At 43.0% G+C, this 21394-nt stretch overlaps 1 protein-coding gene across 4 annotated transcripts; it reads left to right on the top strand.

The window, feature by feature from the left end:
* The first annotated feature begins 266 nt into the window (after positions 1 to 266).
* LOC124692403 (chloride channel protein CLC-c-like) lies at positions 267 to 10136 on the top strand. Of its 4 annotated transcripts, none has more exons than XM_047225765.1 (8): positions 267 to 432; positions 5305 to 5630; positions 6054 to 6254; positions 6520 to 6697; positions 7327 to 7589; positions 7904 to 8173; positions 8279 to 9410; positions 9773 to 10136. In XM_047225765.1, the coding sequence occupies exons 2-8, from the start codon at positions 5368 to 5370 to the stop codon at positions 9884 to 9886; spliced, it is 2421 nt and encodes an 806-aa protein (XP_047081721.1). In that variant the 5' UTR covers positions 267 to 432; positions 5305 to 5367; the 3' UTR covers positions 9887 to 10136. The 4 variants fall into 4 exon arrangements, with proteins under 4 accessions (XP_047081721.1, XP_047081718.1, XP_047081720.1 ...); XM_047225762.1 differs by having other exon boundaries at positions 5292 to 5630; XM_047225764.1 differs by lacking the exon at positions 267 to 432 and adding an exon at positions 2789 to 3108 and having other exon boundaries at positions 5292 to 5630.
* Positions 10137 to 21394: the final 11258 nt, after the last annotated feature.

Raw genomic sequence — 21394 nt, 5'->3', positions numbered from 1 at the left:
TATGAGCGTCTTTGATTGTACTGTGTTTCGCAAAAAAAAAAAAAAAAAAAAACGCTACATCACATGGATCCCAAATAAACAACCGACCAAGGCAGGTATTTTACCTTGTATATTGGCACGACCGGTTTTTCTCTCAGTCGAATCGTTCCCTTCTCTTTCTCTCCACCACTCATCCACAACTTATAGTATTTCCGTATTAATTGCTATGTTTGCGGAGTGAAAGAAGCTCACAATATATAAGCCGAGAAAGACAGAGCCACAAGAGGGGAAGGCAGAGGCAGGATCACTGGAACGCAAGGCGGGATCGTCGATCGAGCAGCTAGCCGCCGCTCGCCGCCGCCCGCCGGTGAGCTACCGTGCTCTTGAAGATCTGGAGAAGCTAGTCCTCCTTGGCGTGGTCACTGGTCAGGCCCGAGTCCTCTAGCTAGCCAGGTACGTACGCCATGCCATCCATCCTTGCTCTCAAGCTCGAAATTGCTTCAAGCTATACATGCATGTTTCCTTTGTCTCAGCCTGCAAGATCTTCGATTTCCTCACATTTGCTCCTCTCCACTAGGAAGCTATCTATGAAAACTGCTTATTTTGATTATCTGTAGCTGAAAATTTCTGCTTTCTGTGTGAGTTCTGATTTGTGTTTTCCGCAAGCGACCCAAGTATGCCGATATAGGATCTTTCGGTACCTCAAGAACATATACACCCAGAGAATGCATGGATTCCAGTTGAGTGATTACCTCCCCGTTTTAAAGATGATCCCCTTTGAACTGGATACTAGAAATGGCTAGTATAGCTTACAAGGGAGAGAGAAACCAGAAAAGCCAAGCTGGCATGCGCATCTGTCGTCCCACTGCTTGTCTTGACCCAGAGGAACCATACCATTACCATGGGCCGGACACCGTATGTGTGGCGCCTGATTCTACACGTACCAAGCGCTCCTGCCCAAATTGACCAACTGCCTCGCTAAAAAAAGAGCTTCCGCTCCTGCATAAAATCCAGGGCACTCGTACTTTGGTGGGCATCACTGATCGGACAAAAAAAACACTCCAATGACAATTCATCATCTCCGCATCCTTCAACGGTCTCATTAGAACCGTTGGTTCATCTACATTCTGACTTGTGAGAGAATAACCACAGAAACAACGAAAATATGCAGTGGCGAAGGAGAGAAATAATATGTGGTAGGGCGACTAAACTCTTAGAAAATAATGCACAAAATAAAAATTGTTATGATACATTAATGATATATGTGATTATACTTAGAAAATATGAACAAATTTTATTTGATTATAATTAGAACTTGCGGACATACCAAATTGTCATCTGAATGGCAAAGCTTTTACCTTTTTTTAGGAAAATATATGTTGTAATTCTATCGATTAGGAGATTTAAATATCTCTCGTTCGATGCGCAACTCGGTTGGAGATATATTTTAATTGTTATCGCTGTCATCGGTGAAAGAAAATCCAATTCATTGAGCCGATAATATCGTCGGAGGAAACATGATGTGCCTTTCAAATACCAATAAATCTTTAAAGCCACTAATTCTCCATGTATGAATAACAAATAGCTTAATGTTATCTTGTATATAATAAGGTTCATGATAAATCTCTACAAGTCAAGCAATGTTATTCACGTTGAACCTAGAAAATGAGTCTATATTTCTTATACCTAATTCTTGTTTTCGGTTCGAAGCTGGTTTTACGCGGTTTTCACTAAAAGAAGCATTACTTTTCCGTACGAAATCCGTTTTTAATGTATGACCACTCAAATTATTTTAAGAAAACACGTGCATCTAAATGTAGTCACAAAAAATCAAGGTATGGTGGCTGCCCTGCCTTGGCCTAAGGGTAGCTTCACCCCTGAAAATATGCATGTACACGAAGAGCGCAAATACGCAGTAGAGTGTGTGATGTTCCATGGGTACCCAATTACCATGTTGTACGTTTCTTAAAATTGTGCAAATCAACTAAACATGGATTTAATTAATCTTGATGGAATAAAAAATTCCAAGAGAAAAAAGCACCGCAACAAAAAGAACTGGAATTAATATTATTACATACTAGCACATTTGATGCATGCCAAATGTTGTATGTTTCTTTTTTAATCTGAGAGATGGCCACGTTGAATGTTACAAATGTTGGCGCTGCTCTCGGAAAATGAGGGTAAGTTTATCTTGCGCCGTTTCCTACATGTAGCAATTTCGGAAACACTAGTTTTAAATATTATCCATAAAGTTTGAAAGCATGTGACCACATGGCTGTTGAGATCCATTAGGAGATGAATATTTGTCTCCACAATCTCTCTCCACGTGGCATATGTAGACATGGCTGAGAGGTGGACGCGGGCCAAGAAGGCATGTGAGGACGACGAGGCTGGCCCCTCTCGTGGCCCGACCGACGACAAGTAGTTCATGGCTTTGGGCCGTTAATTAACGCTACTCCATTATTCCGGATTGGGATCCAATTAATGGATGTGGACTGCATGCTAAATTCTACACACGTCAGCTCAGTTATTTTGAAAAGGAGTTGTACGATGGATGGAGGAAGATGGCTCTATCTGGACGGATCGGCCACGGGGAATAGAAAAGATCTCCATGGACTTTTACTTGATCAATTAATCGATGTTGATAAGTAAACACTGAAATGACACTGTGATGTTACCTAGTAGTGTAGGCCACGTTCCTCCAAGAAAGCACGCGACATACGTATGGCACATGAGTATACCACTTACAGACGCAGACGGTAGTCCAATGTGTAAACATACATAGTAATATATACCCTGTATATAATCCCCGTGGCCGAACAAACGACAAGCTCAACACAATGGAGTGAAGCTAGCTACTAGTACAAACGACGGCTTTTCTTGCAATCGAATCGTTCCTTGTCCTCAGTCTCCGATTTGCCTACTCTCTCTCTCTGTTGTGAAGTGACAGCTCAGTATATAAGCTGAGCTGGGAGATACAGGTGAAGGCAGAGAGGAACACAAGGAGGCATCGATCGTTCGAGTAGCCTGTGAGTTAACTTGTCTGCTCAAAACTAGCCTGCTCTTGATGATCCGGAGAAGCTAGTCGTCCTTGGCGACTTGCTGGCGTGGTCAGCTTGAATCCTCTAGGTAGGTACGTAAGGAATAATATCCATCTTTGCATTCTCAAGTTCAGAATTGTTGGAATATTTTGCTTACTTATTTCCGCTCTCAACCTCAAATCTTCCATTATTTCTTTGTGTTTCTTCCATTATACATGACGCCTAGCTAGCAATTTAATTTGCAGCAGATTGCTCATAGCTGAATTTTCCATATGCTTCTGCTTTCTAACTATGTGAGCTTTGTGTTTTAACCGAGCGACCCAAGTGGTTCTTAAGCGGATAGGATCTTTCGGTACCTCACAACATAGTACGTACGTAGAGAAATCATCCATGGATTCCAGTTGATCGTTTAACTCCGCTTTAGCCTTTAAGGTTGATCCCTTCATCTTGATGTGGATAGTGGAAATGCCTACTAGCTTGCAGGGGGAGGGACCGAGGGAGAGCCAAGCTAGATCCGATGTGTCTATATGCTATTGGGTGATGGTCATCATCAATCTGTTGGCCCCTCTGCTTGTCTTGACCCACAAGAGCCATTGGCATGGCAGCATGGCTGTATGGGACACAATTCTACATGTACCAAACGCACCTACCAAAACTGATCGCCACCTTGCTAAAAAGGAGCTTACAATCATGCATAAAAACATTTTGATGAACCATTTATAATCTTTGCATCCTTCGGCGACCTCATTGTACGTACCATGCGAGAGTCAAATTCTGCATCTCCATGTTTGTCCTTGTCATGTATCAGAACCATCGCTTCACCTACTTTTTGAAGAGAGGGCTCGTAGAAGCAATGGAAAATATGTACACAAAAAGATCACGCGCAAACACGCGAGAGAGCATGTAATGTCCTAGGATACCTAGTTACCATGTTTTGATGTTCCGTGTTTCTGAAAATTGCGTGAATCAACTAAACATGACTTAATCTTGAGTGAATATTTTTCCAATAGAAAAAAACCACGATAAAATAATCTTTACTTAATATTTTTTTTGAAGCTGCTTTACTTAATATTATGACAGACAGATGCATGCATCGGACAATTTAGGTTTCCTTTTCCTTCGAGAAACGAGCACATTAAACATTTAGCATATGGTACTACTTTCACCAGACAAAATTAACGCAGCTCAGTATTACTCCCTCGATTCCAATGAATAAGGCGCCATTATTTTTCGTGTTTTTTTTATCAAAAAATTACCGGAAATATATAATGATTGTTGGTATAAAATTAGCATCATTATAAAGTGTTTTTCAACATCCAACGATAGAAGTAATTATGTACAATATAATCATGATTTTGTTGCATAGTTTTTTGTTCAAAGTTCATCTTTAAATAAGCGTGCGTCTTATTCATGGAAGCGGTGATAGCACATTTATGCTAGACATACTTGCATCAATTAATTTGAACCAATCTGAGTAATGTATTTCTACAAATGTGGCGCCGCACTTGGATAAATGAGAGGAAATCTTGAGAACCAACCTGAGGTTGAGTGGTTAGGACTTAGGAGGGTGGCTGTACCCATAGCCCACCAGAGTTCAAACTCCAGATTTAACACAAGCGACGTTGTTCCCATCGATAGCGAGACGTCCGTGATGATTTCGTCAATTTCAAGATTCGATCCACCGGCTCAGTCTTTCGAAAGTACTCATATGGTTAGGATGTACGTGTGTTCGTTTATAGGATAAGTATATACGTGTGTATGTAAACGTCTGCGTTTGTACCGTGTTTCTAAAAAAATAGAGTAAATTTTGCGTGCATGCAGGATTCTCGGGAGGCACCAGTTGCGAAATATTATCCATTGAATTTGAAAGCATGTGACCACGTGGCTGTTGAGATCCACTGCAGGTCCATCTGTAACCAGGTTCCGTGTGTCGCCCGTCCAATTCAGGATCGGTCTACCAATATTTAACCCTGGACCCACGACCGTGCCGTTCAGATTTTTGCTCTCCGGCCGTTTGAAGTGGCTGAAAATCGACCACGGCACCATGCTCCATGAACAAGATCTTGCTTGTCTGAGTTTGTGTCCCACTTATAAATTCATTTGAGAAATTTTCTCCTACTATACTAATCCAAGTGAACCGTGTTTTCTCTTTTCTCCTGTACAGTATTTCTCCATTGACTCTGAGAAATCCTGACGAATGGTTTGATTTTCTGGATAAATCAAGCGAATGATTGATGCAACCATAGCAATAATCTATTCATGCTTGTGCAGCTTTACATTGCAGAGAAGAAGCGACGCTCATTATTAGACCAAGAGGAAGGAAGGCAAGAGGCGGCGTCGGCGAGGAATGGACGGCGGCCAGTCGCCGCGGCCTCTGCCGCACCGCCGCGCGCCGGAGCGTGAGGGGAGCCACAACTACGACATCGAGCGCATGGACGGCGCCGGGGAAGGTGAGTTCTGGCAGAACGCCTCGTCCGACGCGCTGCTCCGCTACGACGACCGCCAGGGGAGCGCGCGCGAGCCGATGCTGCGGAAGCGCAGCCTCAACACCACCTCCCAGATCGCCGTCGTCGGCGCCAACGTCTGCCCCATCGAGAGCCTCGACTACGAGTACGCGACCTCCCATCCCTTCTTTCATTTCGTGTTGCTGGCACTGGTAGTATACCACCATAATCTATCTGGGCTAATCTTTAGAATTCGAAATGGGGTGCTATTTTTGAGGAATTTTTAGTTCTGCACACAAAATAGCAGCAGTCCGAGTCAATTTGGAGAGCAAACATGAATGGCCATTTTGGAAGAGGAAACATAACGGTCTCAAAAAAAGAGAAGGAGGACCATGAATCTCTGTTCTGTAACTCTGTTGACTCATTATCTAGATAGAAAAATAATGGTAGATCTGCGCGAGCTGTTAGCTGATCGTTGAGTTCTAGAGAGACTGAATTTTGTCGATGTACATACTTCACACTTTCATACATCCACACTGGACATTTATGGCCAGTTTTTGTTAAATCGCGGAATATGTGCATGTTTCAGAGTTGTAGAGAATGACTTCTTCAAGCAAGACTGGCGGTCGAGAAAGAAGAAGCAGATATTTCAGTACATTGTTATGAAGTGGACGTTGGTCCTTCTTATCGGCCTGTTCACCGGGCTCATCGGCTTCTTCAATAACCTTGCGGTTGAAAACATTGCTGGATTAAAACTGCTTCACACAAGCGAACTTATGCTCAATGAAAGGTGAAGTTTCACTTCATGGCGTCTGTTATTTTTGGAAATCATTGCCTAAGCCCCTGCTAATGGCCCATAACTTCAAGAGATGGAGGTTTATGTTCATTTTATTTCATTTCGACTCCTTGTCATGTCATAATTCTTGGAATGTTGCCCAGTTCATGAAAACAATCATTAAGTTTCTTTTCTTACAAGCTGTAAGATGCAAGAGTTTTATTGGCTTACACTTGTGTAATTATTTGAAGTAATCAATAGTGTTATGCTTCCAGTGCAGGTATGTTGCTGCATTTTTCGTGTATGCAGGCTCCAGTCTAGTCCTGGCAGCATCTGCTGCTGCGTTATGTGCTTATGTTGCACCTGCAGCTGCTGGATCTGGTATTCCCGAAGTAAAAGCATATCTCAACGGTGTTGATGCTTATTCTATATTGGCTCCTAGTACACTCTTTGTAAAGGTGAGCTCTAACTTACAGACCGATTGATACACAAGTATCAAGTGTGTCACTCTCTTACTTCTTGACCTAAAAGCTAAATAAGCTTCCAGTAGCAGCATGAGCTTCTCTTTTAAACAATGAAAATAGTTGTGAATAAAGTTGAAGCTTCACTTACTGCAGGGGAGCCTTAATAATTTGTGTTTGAGTTGTAATAATAAAATACTCTACAATGCTACGACTTAAGACATCCATGAGCTGTGATGTTGTTTGAAACAATCAGTGAGAGTGACGTCTTATTAGTGTGCAAACTTTTACAGTGGTGGTAGTACTAACATCTAACAGTAAGCACAACAAAGTTTCAGAGTGTACCATCAGCGCATCACACCTTCACTTGTTTGATAGCAAACTTATGTTGCAAACACTCAAACAGCACCCTTCAAAGAAAAATATGCAGACGATGCTATGTTAGAGAACTGTTGGTTGCTATGGTTGCTATGTATATTGAAAAATGTGGGGATGAGCTTGTCTGCATTTGGCAGGTCATTCTGCACTGACAGATGAAAACATGTCGTATCAATGTCATGCTGTGCATTCTAGTCTTCTATATTATCGCATAACATTTTTTTTTGAAGTATTCTACTGGTTTGTAGATATTTGGTTCAATACTTGGAGTTTCAGCTGGATTTATACTTGGAAAGGAAGGTCCAATGGTACATACCGGAGCGTGCATTGCCAACCTACTTGGCCAGGGAGGGTCACGCAAGTACAATCTCACATGGAATTGGCTAAGATATTTCAAGAATGACAGGGATAGGCGTGATTTGATTACTTGTGGGTGTGCCGCTGGAGTGGCTGCTGCCTTCCGTGCACCTGTTGGCGGTGTCCTGTTTGCTCTTGAGGAAGCAGCATCATGGTAACACTTCTTTCCTGGCAAAGTTATATTTGCTCTTTCTTGGGGCATTCATTTCGGTATCCGGTTTCTGTGAAATCGCAACTGTAGTAGCTGTATGCTGTCAGCCTTCATACTTTATTACCTAATATTGATGTAAACTGTGTTTCTAGTATTCGGCCAGAATCATCAATTGGAGATGTAATTACAATGGTTAAGCGGTGGATAAATATGCTGACAAAAATTGATAACACCGTAGTTATTTACTGTTGACCTGCATGTTTATCTTCGGAATGCTACTGTTGCAAAAAATGATAACACCAAGATGCATTTTACAGGTGGCGAAGCGCTCTTTTATGGAGAGCATTCTTTACGACTGCTGTTGTTGCTGTGGTGTTGAGGGCTTTGATTGAGTTCTGCCGCAGTGGAAAATGTGGTCTCTTTGGGCAAGGTGGATTGATTATGTTTGATCTCAGTTCAACTGTGGCTGCCTATAGTGCTTCGGATCTGATTGCAATAATTCTCCTTGGAATAATTGGTGGCATATTCGGAGGCTTCTTCAACTTTCTCTTGGATAAAATTCTCCGTGTCTACAGTATAATCAATGAGTAAGTGATGAGCATGAATTCTTAATGAATGTGCTTGCATAACTTTACTGTTTGCTCCGCCTAGTTTGAGATGTGATATCATCTGCATTTTTTATCTGCATGCAGGAGAGGTGCTCCATCCAAGATCCTTCTCACTGTAACAATATCTATTATCACATCATTGTGCTGCTTTGGCCTCCCTTTGCTTGCTGAGTGCACTCAATGCCCTGTGGATGCCGTGGAGCAATGTCCCACCGTTGGTCGCTCTGGCAACTACAAGAACTTTCAGTGCCCACCAGGGTATTACAATGGTCTTGCATCACTGTTCTTCAACACAAACGATGATGCCATCCGCAATCTTTTCAGCAATGGAACCGAGCTCGAGTTCCACATGTATAGTCTTATCATCTTCTTTATCGCCATTTACTGCCTTGGACTTCTGACATACGGAATTGCCGTCCCTTCTGGTCTCTTTATCCCTGTTATTCTTGCCGGAGCGACATACGGGCGAATAGTGGGTACGCTTTTGGGATCCATATCCAATCTTGATCCTGGCCTTTTTGCACTTCTTGGTGCAGCTTCTTTTCTGGGTGGAACAATGAGAATGACTGTCTCAGTCTGTGTGATCCTCTTAGAGCTCACCAATGATCTGCAAATGCTCCCTTTGGTCATGCTTGTTCTTCTCATATCCAAGACCATAGCAGATAATTTTAACAAAGGGGTTTATGATCAGATAGTGGTAATGAAAGGTTTGCCATTCATGGAGGCTCATGCCGAACCATACATGAGGCACTTGGTGGCTGGCGATGTTGTGTCTGGCCCACTAATCACTTTTTCAGGCGTCGAGAAGGTTGCGAACATTGTTATCGCGTTGAGGATCACGGGTCACAATGGATTTCCGGTGGTTGATGAGCCACCTCTAACAGAAACGCCTGAGTTGGTTGGGCTTGTCATCAGGTCTCACCTGTTGGTTTTGCTGAAAAGCAAGATGTTCATGAAGGAGCCGGATAAAACCAGTGGTAGCTTTGTTATGAACAAATTTGGTGCCTTCGATTTTGCAAAGGCAGGGTCAGGGAAGGGTTTGAAAATTGAGGAATTATATTTCACAGATGAGGAGATGCAAATGTATGTGGATCTCCATGCGATTGCAAACACCTCACCGTATACGGTGGTTGAGACAATGTCACTAGCAAAAGCTGCAATCCTTTTCCGAGAACTAGGATTGAGGCATCTATTGGTTGTGCCAAAGACCCCAGATGTAAGCCCCTCATCCCTTGCATTCTGAAGATATTTTGAGATGCATTCTCTCACTTGCTGAATTATGCTTGGGGTATCATTAGTAAAACACACTAATTGTTATTTTCTATACTTGGATTTACTGAACAGCCTACATGATATGGGCTTCAGAGTTTAGTCGTAGATGGCACTCTAAATTGTAGCATTGGAACTAATTCTTTCCGGCCATTACAAGTCTTATATACATCATTTTAGTGTAATTCCATATCAACTATTGTCACTGGCCTCGCCAACCATAAGGATAGCTTGTTTTATGGAGCAATTCTCTTTTTATTTGTAAAGCTGTCCGCAGCTGACGACACATTGTTTTTATTTTGAATGCAGAGGCCTCCCATTGTTGGAATTCTCACAAGGCATGATTTTGTGGAGGAACATATCCACGGGCTGTTCCCAAGTCTCAATCCTCACAATTTCCATTCCACTTCGATGGGAGGTTGACCGTGAAAAGTTTTGTGTTGCTTCTTTTTTTTTTTACAAAAAATCATATGCGTGATGGTGGTGTAAAATACAAAACTGTACCAGGTATTTTTTCGGAGAGAGCTTTTTCTTCTGTACATCAATCACATGATCATTGTAGTGTATTATGATTTGGTCTTTTGATCTCAGTGAGTACCACTGGCCTTTGATCAGGCCAACTGTCATATTTGAAGACTGAAGATATATTGACATACTGGTATATCTGTGACTATGTTTGTGTTCAATGTTTATATCATAGGATGTCTGTAGTAGCCGTCCACATGTCCCCTGCAAACAAATGCTTAGGGACGCTTCTAATTACATTGACACTGGCAGTGTCATTTTCCAATCAAACAACCAACAGTAGTAGTCCCAGTGCAATGATGCTGCCCCTGCAGATTCCAGCATGTGGTCTTACTCTTTCCTTGGTACTTCACATTTCTTTTGGTGTGGCACGCACGCGTGCCAAGCGCAGCATTTCTACAGCACATGCTCACATATTCTAGCCCTGTAAAATATCATGGACATTATCATCTTGTGTTTGGCCAAGGTTTTTTTGGGTCGATTTGTTTTTCCTTTTCTTGTTCATTACTTAGTTTGCAGCACAAATTTGTGTATTCAGTTGGAAAATCGTTAAAACTTGAAAGGCTCTGAACGCTGCTGCTTTCGCTAGACATTTTGTTGGTGCTGCTTTGCTGAAACACTATATTTGCACCATGAATTATGGTTTCTACACTGATATGAAGCCTAAACTAAAACGTTAAACCCTGAACTTTCTCAAGCAGTTTTACTTGAGTATAGCAAGGTTTCGGATTGCGGTTTTGCATTTCGGTCGGGGCACTGAACATATGTGAATAAATTTCATACATGTAGGGAATGGTACTTAACCTGCAAATTTAACTTCGCGATTTCTACGGCATATAATATATTAATGAACGTACATGTAACTAGCGCTGGTGCAGGGCTTTATGTTCTTCTTTACATGTGATACACAAACAATCGGTTAATATGTTTTGATGGACCAAACCAAAAATATATATTGTAGTTTTGAGTCCAATGCTCTAAACTAAAGATGATTTCCAGTCCTCTGCTCTAGCAGCCAGAACATAAAAGGAAACTGAACACCCTATCTGTGACCGGGTTTGTTTTCTAAAATAATCTTCACTTCTCAAGTACTTCCTCTGTCCCACAATCTAAAATATATGTAACTTGATTAAAATTAATGGTGAAAAAGGTGAATTATGGAGGCGATTTTTTTTTAAAAATAATAGTTTTCGATTAATTTTATAAATAATACACGTTTTTTAAATATTATGAATGTATGCCTTGGTCAGTTGACTCCGCCGACTGTTAACAGACCAGATGCGAGCATCGTGTATGCAACACAAAAAGTCATTCTACGTAGTGCATGCGTACATGCATTTGCGTGCTTGATCGGCATGCAGTGAGCCGATCGGCCAGTCGACAGATCGAGTCACAGATTCGTAAAATTTTGAAAAAGCGTATTAGTTGTAAAATTGCTGAAAAGGGTATTATATTAAAAAAAACTCAAATATGGAGTACATATTTTTCTACATAACTTACTGTAGTCCACAAACTTGGGATATCTATTTTCCTACCTAAAGTAAAACCTGTATACGGAAGGCCATAAAAATAATCTTTCCGTGCCCTCTTTTCTAGCCTTTTATTGTCATTATGTTTACAAAATGTATGTACACCAGTACTCTACTTCTGAAAACCGTGTGAGGAGAAACCTCGCTAGAAACATAACTGCTGAAAAACAGCTGGTCCATTTCTTATATTCAGACACTGCTTTCAAGCGCATGAGTGTGCATTTCTTAATCGCTAGAAACCAAAACTGCTACTCAACTTAAGGGATTGGATACTGGATATTCAATCAGAAATTTTGGTTCTAGCTAACCTAATAACAAAGAGAATAATTAGTGCCAGCTAGTGTGACTTGTATTTTGCTTGTTTTATAATCTGAAGCGACTTATTTTTGTTGGAGAATCCGTATCACCTATCTTGGTATGATCCGGGAAAGAAGATTTCGTCTGTTATACTTTGTGCGGGGTGGGGCCTATGTCCCACCTCCAAATCAACCATGGTAGTTCTTTTCTCCAAAGTCACAAGATATAGTGTGATTTAGAAGCAACATTTTAAAATGAATCCATTACTTTGTAAGTTTTGATGCTACACTTTTCATGGAGTATTTTATGTCTCCACATAAAGTTCCTCGTACAAATGATACACAATCACAAACTAAGGACACAGACTCGTTGTTATTATTAAGGTCACCACAAAGACCAGAGAGAGCACCCAAACTTATCAGTGGTACTAACAAGCTCTCCGATAGAGCATGATTTTTACTAGTGACTTATTAGAAGAGTCAAGGAAAAGGAGTAACAACCACTCTCTCTTCCATCTTCCATCTCTTCCACATCAACAAAAAGCTTTCATCTGTGATTGAGTCCCACATGTCATCCTCGCACAAAGTAACATTTTTTAATCTGAAAATATATTTCGATGGTAAGAGCATCTTCACCGGTGAGCCCAACAATGCCCACGATAGCACTTGGGGAGCCGCCGCCCAATAAAGCGCCAGCACGGTTTCGAGCCTAATAGAATCACCGGCAACCCCGTGCTAGCCCCTACGCGAAGGGTGCGAATAGGGGGAGCCGGCAGCCTCATCCACGTAGGAAAATGCCCGTGGGGCCCTTCTGCCAGCCACACACGTGTGTTTCCTCCACCCCCCACCACCGCCCGATCCGCCTCCCACCCTTATGGATTTCCATCGCCGACGTCGCCGTAGCCTCCCATGTGCTCGCCTTCCACCCCGCCTGTCCAGAAACCATCGACCATCGAAACTGCTGCCACCCCTCGACCGGCCACCGTTGTTTTGGTCGGAATAGAGGTCGCCTTTGTCGTTGCCCGGAGTGAGCAGTCCTACGGTGGAGCCAGCCATGCACTGGTGCCGCCGCGACCGCAGGACGTCGGGTAGCTCGCCGGCACTTGATCTTAGTGCTTGGCCGACTTACCGGCAGCAGGAGGCTACCGCCACGATCTTCCGTACCGCCCGCAAGGTGTTCGACAGATTGCCACGATGGACAACGACAACGAGATGTTGATGCAGCTGTTCATGGAGGAGAACACTACCACCGTCTGGTGGCAGCAGCACCAGCTGCTGCTGGTGAGCCTCCTCCGCCTCCGCCAGCCCATTATGTCTATGGTCGTGCCTCGGCGCTGCGGTTAAAGGGTTGGCAAGAGAAGGAACAAGGAGCGGCATCATCAAGCTAGCGCCTTGCTTCTTGACCCCGACTACTTCGCCGACGACGCAACTCACACGACGAAGGATTTTCAGAGCCGGTTTTGGATGAACAAGGATCCGTTCATGAAGATTGTCTTCGGCGTCATGGAGTACGATGACTACTTCATGTGCAAGCAAGATTGCATCGGTTTGTGGGTCTTCTCCTCGATCCATAAATGCAGTGTTGCAATGCGCTGTCTTGCATAGGGAGCTCCCCCAGATGCAACCGAGATGACTACCTACGCCTGGCGGAGTCGACATGCTCCAAGACTGTCTACAGGTTTTGCCGAGCCCTCATAGCGGTGTTTGGTGGAGATTATTTGAGAGCACCGAGGGCAGATGATACAGCTCGGATCCTAGCACAAAATGTCGCCCGAGGGTTTCCTGTGATGCTCGGGAGCATCGACTGCATGCATTGGTGTGGGAAGAATTGCCCTTTTGCTTGGCAATGGCTCTACAAGACGCATACCAGTGAGTGCAGTGTTATTCTTGAGGCGGTGATAGACTATGACCTCTAGATTTGGCATGCTTTCTTTGGCATGGCAGGAATCCACAATGATATCAACGTGTCGTAGCGCTCTCCGGTATTTCCCATGCTAGCTGAGGGACAAACTCCTTCCATTAACTTTGAGGTCAACAAACACTAACTTTGAGGTCAACAAACACGCATATAACAAGGGGTACTATCTTGGTGATGGTATCTATCCAACGTATGCTACATTTATGAAGACAATCTCTACTCCAGGTTCGGAGATGGACGCTTATTTTGCGACATTCCAGGAAGCGGCTCACAAGGATGTTGAGCGGACTTTTGGTGTGCTCCAACAGCATTTCGCCGTTTTCAGGAACCCTGCTCTCATTTGGTCGAAGTCTCATATGTGCGAGGTGATGAACGTTTGTGTGATCATGCACAACATGATCATTTAGAGCGAGCGTGACACACATGTGGATGATAATTAACCATTTGATTATCAAGGGCGTCTTGCTGAAGTTGAGCATGTACCCCAAGAGTTTGCGGCTTTCATTCACATGCATCAGGAAACCCGAGATACATGTGTACATGCTCAACTTCAGGCGGATCTAGCGCGCATTTGTGGACGAGGGCAGGAGCCGCCAACGCAAGATTTAAAATTAAATTATTGTATGATTAATTCCATTTGTATTTGTGTTAAACTATGTTAAATTATTGTATGAATAATTTTATATGTTTGAAAATTGTTAAAACTATTGTTTGAAAATATTGTATAGATGGTGTAAAAGAAAAAAACAAATTGGGGGACACCAGTATGGGGGACGCCGATGTGGGACGACCATCCCTATAGTTCGGGAGGACGTGCCGGCGTCCCCTATACGCTAATACCGGCGCACATACCGACATCTATTTGGGGGTCATCGGTGGAGATGCTCTAACAAGCTGATTGTCTCGGTACACTTTTGCTTCGGAACACCACCACCCAAAAAGTTAAAAAGGGTAACATCAATATGTTTCCCGTAACATAGTTGTGCATGCACCCCATTTTTTTGTGACACTTCCAAATTTCTAAAAAATGTAAACTAAGATTATGGACATCGGTTACGACATATGTTGTGAACCTGCAATTTTTGTGTCAAAATATGACCAAATGTTACCTGTGTAAAAAAGAGAAGACATAAGTGAATAGTGTCATGTACTATTTATACACCATTTGTTTTTTTTTTTTGTGTAGATTACATATTTTCATACTTTTGGATGAAACTTCACAGATACACAAGATATAACATAATTTAGGTCCATAATTTTAGTTTACAATTTTTGAAAACTTAAAAGTGTCACAAAAGCTGATTGTAGTTTCCCGTAACACAGTCTTTTACTATATGTTTGCATCCCTACTGCTCATGCGATTCTGGAGAATGAAACTATAAGATATGCACTTACATCAATAAGTTCTACATCTATAAAACAACGGTCAAATGGAAATCTGAAAAGTATGCATAGGTCAAATGGCGAGATCTAAAGAAAATTCCTTTACAGTGCCCCACTTTTGTTCCTTTTCAATGGAGTAACTTTAGCTCCCCTCATCCAGTATTTTTCTTTGGTGCAGGCTTGGCATGTTGCCTTTACTGTGCACCCTTTTCAGAACATATCGAAAAGTTTCAAAAGGCTAATTCCCCCTCTTGGATTATGTCCGTGGCTGCTTCCTATAAAATAAACAACCCGTATCAAGTGGGAAAATGCACACATCAACCTGATCACCTTGGACATCAACCGAATCTGATCCGAATACAATAGATCTTATTGAAAGGGAAGGACTCCACACGACACAGTGTTGAAGTTAACTTAGAAGAGAATGAAATATAGATGAAAGTGTGATACGATAGAGACTGCCGCAAGTGTTCATTGAATGAGAGAGAACTTAGGTCGAAACATTTTTCGTGTGATGGCTAGCTTTACATAAGCCACCTTGTTTTTCTTTTGATGAAACGTCTCACAACGCAGATTCCCATCTCTAAGTAAGAGAGGCCAACATGTTAGAGCAAACAGGCGATCCACGTCTCCATGAAAATAGCGAGTTGTCTCAGTGTTGAGTTGCCAATTAACTTACTCCCATCCACAACATCATCATCCTTCCCCTCCAGCAACCCTAGCTGCCGCAACTCCGTTTCCTTCATCCATCGGTTCCCCTTCACTTGATCGGCCTTGCCGACATCGGGAGGGGTGGGAAACCTAATCCTTGGGTGGAGTTTTTCAGTAAAATATCTTTGGCCCATGCTCCGGTAGACAACCTCCCCCAAAATCATTAAGAGTAAAATAGTCATTAGTCCTAATTAATTTTGGTAGTCTTCGTTCTCTTGGCCATCATGTCGATGGTTACGATAGCTCCTTCAATAAGTGCTCTTTGTTTCTTCGTTCGACGACGAGAGTTCCTTCTTGGTGGGCTTGGAAGATTAAATCCTCTAGGTATATTTCTTTATATCTTACTTGGTCATATGGACGCAATACTTGTCCTAGTTGCTTCGTTCTCGACAATGACATTTCATTCTCTCGGCCTTCCAGCAACATCGAGCAGGCAGTTTGGGTTATTTTACCTGAAGTACCGGTGATGGTATTCATGACTATGTTAGTTAATTACTTTAATGGTTGCGCCAAGCCCATAGCCTTGGCATTACGGTACAAAAACAATATTATGGTTAGACCCTCATTGGTATTTACAAGTTTGCGGTTTGGACTCTATGTCAATTTACTGTTGCTATAAAAAAAACACAATATTGTGTCATTAAAAAGGAGAGTATAAAGACCTCAATACTTTGCTCATTTTCTTTAGATTTTATCTTTTAATCGGCAGAGACAACTAAGGATGGTAATGGGTAAGGTATGGGCAAAACTAGAGTAATACCATATCCATACCTGTATAGTAAATTGGTACAATCTTCTACCCATACCCATACCCACGGGTATAAAAATTAACCCATACCCATAACCGATGGGTACCCATACCTATTGTATACCCGGCGGGTAAATCAAATAGTACACAGAATGTTCACAATTTTACATTTATCGATAGCAAATTTCATGAAAAAATGAACTATCTCAACTCAATAGCATGTAGTTGAATACATAACAATTATCAAATTATATGAATCACAATCTCATATTCTAACTCATAATTTCAGCAAGAGTAGAAGTTTTACATGAAAAAAAACCAGGTAGGGTATGAGCATACCCGCGGGTACAAGACTATGCTCATGCCATATCCATAACTTAACTTGTAAGGTATGTGTAATACATGTGGATATAAAAGCGTGCCCCTACCCTACCCATGCGGATACGATACCGCGGATACCCATTCTCATGGGTAAAATTGTCGTCCTTAGAGAAAGCTCATGTATCTTTATCGTCACATGTACATTTTCCCGATAAATTGATTTTTTTGACAAATGAAATGTTAGCATATGAAGATATCAATTATACAGCTCCTGCACAAGTTAACATAACTTTTGGAATTGGCCGAGACATAAGTTATACACACAACCAAAAAGATAAAGAAAAGAAGAAGAAAGACCCACCCAGGTGATCAGTCACCGCAACTCTATGTAGTATTCACTACTATCATGGTATTGAGAAAAACGGGATTAATGTCAAACAACGTCCACATGGTCACACCGTCAAGATTTCAGGTAACGCCATCTCCAACCGATCACCGTATTTCGGATGTAAAAAGTGTTTGAATTGGTTCTTTCGCGCCGCCCCGCCGACAGGCCAAGAGCCCATGTTCATTTGCGGGTGGCAGCAACGACAATGGTGCCTCGCATTTGTGGGCCAGCTGTCCGCGATGATGTCTAACAGTGCTTTAATGGCGTCCGACGCTACTAACTGGAGCTTAATGGTGGCGCCGCCATTTTCCGCTTGTGCCTGTTGTTTTCCGTTGTTTTCCGTTGCGCTATTTCCCGCCCGCGTCGATATTTCCCGCCCGATCACACATTTCCCCACTGATATGTCCAATTTGCATTACTATTTTATATCATAATTTGCTGTTATTCATTGATATATTTCATATTTGGAGATGATACTTATGTTATTTCATCTATTTTGCATGTTTCATGATTATTGGAGGATCGCGCACCGGAGTCGGAGTTACGCTGGAAAAAGCACCGTCAGAATGCAATATTTCGGAAGATCAACAATTGACGGGAATTATACTGAAAATCCTATTTTTCCAGAAGACGAAGGTAGCCAAAAAGGGGAGCCGAGGAGGGCCGCCATGGGCCCCCCTCATAGGCCGGCGCGGCCCCTGCCCTGGCCGCGCCGCCCTGTGAGGAGGGGGCTGATACGTCTCCAACGTATCGATAATTTCTTGTGTTCCATGCCACATTATTGATGTTATCTACATGTTTTATGCACACTTTATGTCATATTCGTGCATTTTCTGGAACTAACCTATTAACAAGATGCCGAAGTGCCGGTTCTCGTTTTCTGCTGTTTTTGGTTTCAGAAATCCTAGTAACGAAATATTATCGGAATCGGACGAAATCAACGACAAAGTTCCTATTTTCCATCGGAAGCATCCGGAACACCGGGAAGGATCACGAGGTGGAGCCACGAGGTGGCCCCACACCACACGCCGGCGCGGCCCAAGCCGGGGCGCCGACCTATGGTGTGGGCCCCTCGTGAGACCCTCTGGCGCCGCCTCTCCGCCTATATAAAGCCCCCGGATCGCGAAAACCCTTACGCGTTCGACGAAAACCACGATACGAAAACCTTCCCGAGCCGCCGCCATCGCGAAGCCAAGATCCGGGGGACAGGAGTCTCGTTCCGGCACCCTGCCGGAGCGGGGAAGTGCCCCGGAAGGCTTCTCCATCGACACCGCTGCCATCTCCACCGCCATCTTCATCACCGCTGCTGCTCCCATGAGGAGGGAGTAGTTCTCCATCGAGGCTCGGGGCTGTACCGGTAGCTATGTGGTTCATCTCTCTCCTATGTGTTTCAATACAATAATCTCATGAGCTGCCTTACATGATTGAGATTCATATGATGATGCTTGTAATCTAGATGTCATTATGCTAGTCAAGTGAGTTTTACTTATGTGATCTCCGGAGACTCCTTGTCCCACGTGTGTAAAGGTGACGAGTGTGTGCACCGTGTGGGTCTCTTAGGCCATATTTCACAGAATACTTACTCAATGTTGAATGGCATAGTGAGGTGCTTATTTATATCTCTTTAAGATTGCAACATGTTTTGTATCACAATTTATCTATGTGCTACTCTAGTGATTTGTTATTAAAGTAGTTTTATTCCTCCTGCATGTGTGCAAAGGTGACAGTGCGTGCACCGTGTTAGTACTTGGTTTATGCTATGATCATGATCTCTTGTAGATTACGAAGTTAACTATTGCTATGATAATATTGATGTGATCTATTCCTCCTACATATGCATGAAGGTGACAGTGTGCATGCTATGCTAGTACTTGGTTTAGTCTGTTGATCTATCTTACACTAAAGGTTACTTAAACATGAGCATTATTGTGGAGCTTGTTAACTCCGGCATTGAGGGTTCGTGTAATCCTACGCAATGTGTTCATCATCCAACAAGAGTGTAGAGTATGCATTTATCTGTTCTGTTATGTGATCAATGTTGAGAGTGTCCACTAGTGAAAGTCTAATCCCTAGGCCTTGTTCCTAAATACTGCTATCGCTGTTTGTTTACTGTTTTACTGCGTTACTACTGCTGCGTTACTACTGCTTGTTTACTGTCCTGGGCAAAGCACTTTTCTGGTGCCGTTGCTACTACTTATTCATACCACCTGTATTTCACTATCTCTTCGCCGAACTAGTGCACCTATTAGGTGTGTTGGGGACACAAGAGACTTCTTGCTTTGTGGTTGCAGAGGTTGCATGAGAGGGATATCTTTGACCTCTTCCTCCACGAGATCGATAAACCTTGGGTAATCCACTTAAGGGAAACTTGCTGCCGTTCTACAAACCTCGCTCTTGAGGCCCAACACCTGCCTACAAGAATAGAGCTCTTCTACAAACCTCTGCTCTTGGAGGCCCAACACTGTCTACAAGAATAGAAGCTCCCGTAGACATCACCTGTCAGCTGATGTATCTCCTTAAGCTTCGTCGGCTTCCTCATTGTCACAATTGCTTGTATCTTTTCATGGTTTGCTTCAATTCCTCTGGCTGATACCAAGTATCCAAGGAGTTCTCCCGCAGGAACGCCAAAAGAACACTTCATCGGGTTTAGCTTGAGACGAAACTTGTCGAGGTTGTCGAAGGTTTCCTTGAGATCATCAATCAGAGATAACCCCTTCTTTGTTGTAATTACGACATCATCGATGTATACTTGGACGTTCTTGCCAATTGATACGTCTCCGACGTATCGATAATTTCTTATGTTCCATGCCACATTATTGATGTTATCTACATGTTTTATGCACACTTTATGTCATATTCGTGCATTTTCTGGAACTAACCTATTAACAAGATGCCGAAGTGCCGGTTCTCGTTTTCTGCTGTTTTTGGTTTCAGAAATCCTAGTAACGAAATATTCTCGGAATTGGACGAAATCGAAGACCCGAGGTTCCTATTTTCACCGGAAGCATCCAGAACACCCGAGAAGCCGCCGGAGGGGCCCTGTGGGCCCCAGATGATAGGGTGGCGCGGTCGCAGGCCCTGGCCGCGCCGGCCTATGGTGTGGCCACCCCTTCGACCCTCTGCGCCGCCTCTTCGCCTATATAAAGCCTCCGTCGCGAAACCCACGATGCGAAGAACCACGATACGGAAAACCTTCCGAGCCGCCGCCATCGCGAAGCCAAGATCCGGGGGACGGGAGTCTCGTTCGGCACCTGCCGGAGCGGGGAAGTGCCCCGGAAGGCTTCTCCATCGACACCGCTGCCATCTCCACCGCCATCTTCATCACCGCTGCTTGCTCCCATGAGGAGGAGTAGTTCTCCATCGAGGCTCGGGGCTGTACCGGTAGCTATGTGGTTCATCTCTCTCCTATGTGCTTCAATACAATAATCTCATGAGCTGCTTTACATGATTGAGATTCATATGATGATGCTTGTAATCTAGATGTCATTGTGCTAGTCAAGTGAGTTTTACTTATGTGATCTCCAGGAGACTCCTTGTCCCACGTGTGTAAAGGTGACGGTGTGTGCACCGTGTGGGTCTCTTAGGCTATATTTCACCAGAATACTTATTCACTGATGAATGGCATAGTGAGGTGCTTATTTATATCTCTTTATGATTGCAATGTGTTTGTATCACAATTTATCTATGTGCTACTCTAGCAAAGTTATTAAAGTAGTTTTATTCCTCCTGCACGTGTGCAAAGGTGACAGTGTGTGCACCGTGTTAGTACTTGGTTTATGATATGATCATGATCTCTTGTAGATTGCGAAGTTAACTATTGCTATGATAATATTGATGTGATCTATTCCTCCTACATATGCATGAAGGTGACGGTGTGCATGCTATGCTAGTACTTGGTTTAGTCTTTTGATCTATCTTACACTAAAGGTTACTAAAATATGAGCATTATTGTGGAGCTTGTTAACTTCCGGCATTGAGGGTTCGTGTAATCCTACGCAATGTGTTCATCATCCAACAAGAGTGTAGAGTATGCATTTATCTATTCTGTTATGTGATCAATGTTGAGAGTGTCCACTAGTGAAAGTCTAATCCCTAGGCCTTGTTCCTAAATA

Source organism: Lolium rigidum, chromosome 2, assembly GCF_022539505.1.
Source record: "Lolium rigidum isolate FL_2022 chromosome 2, APGP_CSIRO_Lrig_0.1, whole genome shotgun sequence".
NCBI classification, from domain to species: domain Eukaryota; kingdom Viridiplantae; phylum Streptophyta; class Magnoliopsida; order Poales; family Poaceae; genus Lolium; species Lolium rigidum.
The sequence above is the reverse complement of the archived record's forward strand: the minus strand, read 5'-3'. Positions and strand labels throughout refer to the sequence as shown.

Coding starts and splice junctions, on each gene's coding strand:
- LOC124692403 (XM_047225765.1), top strand. CDS start 5,368: ATGGACGGCGGCCAGTCGCCGCGGCCTCTGCCGCACCGCCGCGCGCCG. Junction 8,174..8,278: donor GTCTACAGTATAATCAATGA/GTAAGTGATGAG, acceptor ATCTGCATGCAG/GAGAGGTGCTCCATCCAAGA. Junction 9,411..9,772: donor TTGTGCCAAAGACCCCAGAT/GTAAGCCCCTCA, acceptor TTTTGAATGCAG/AGGCCTCCCATTGTTGGAAT.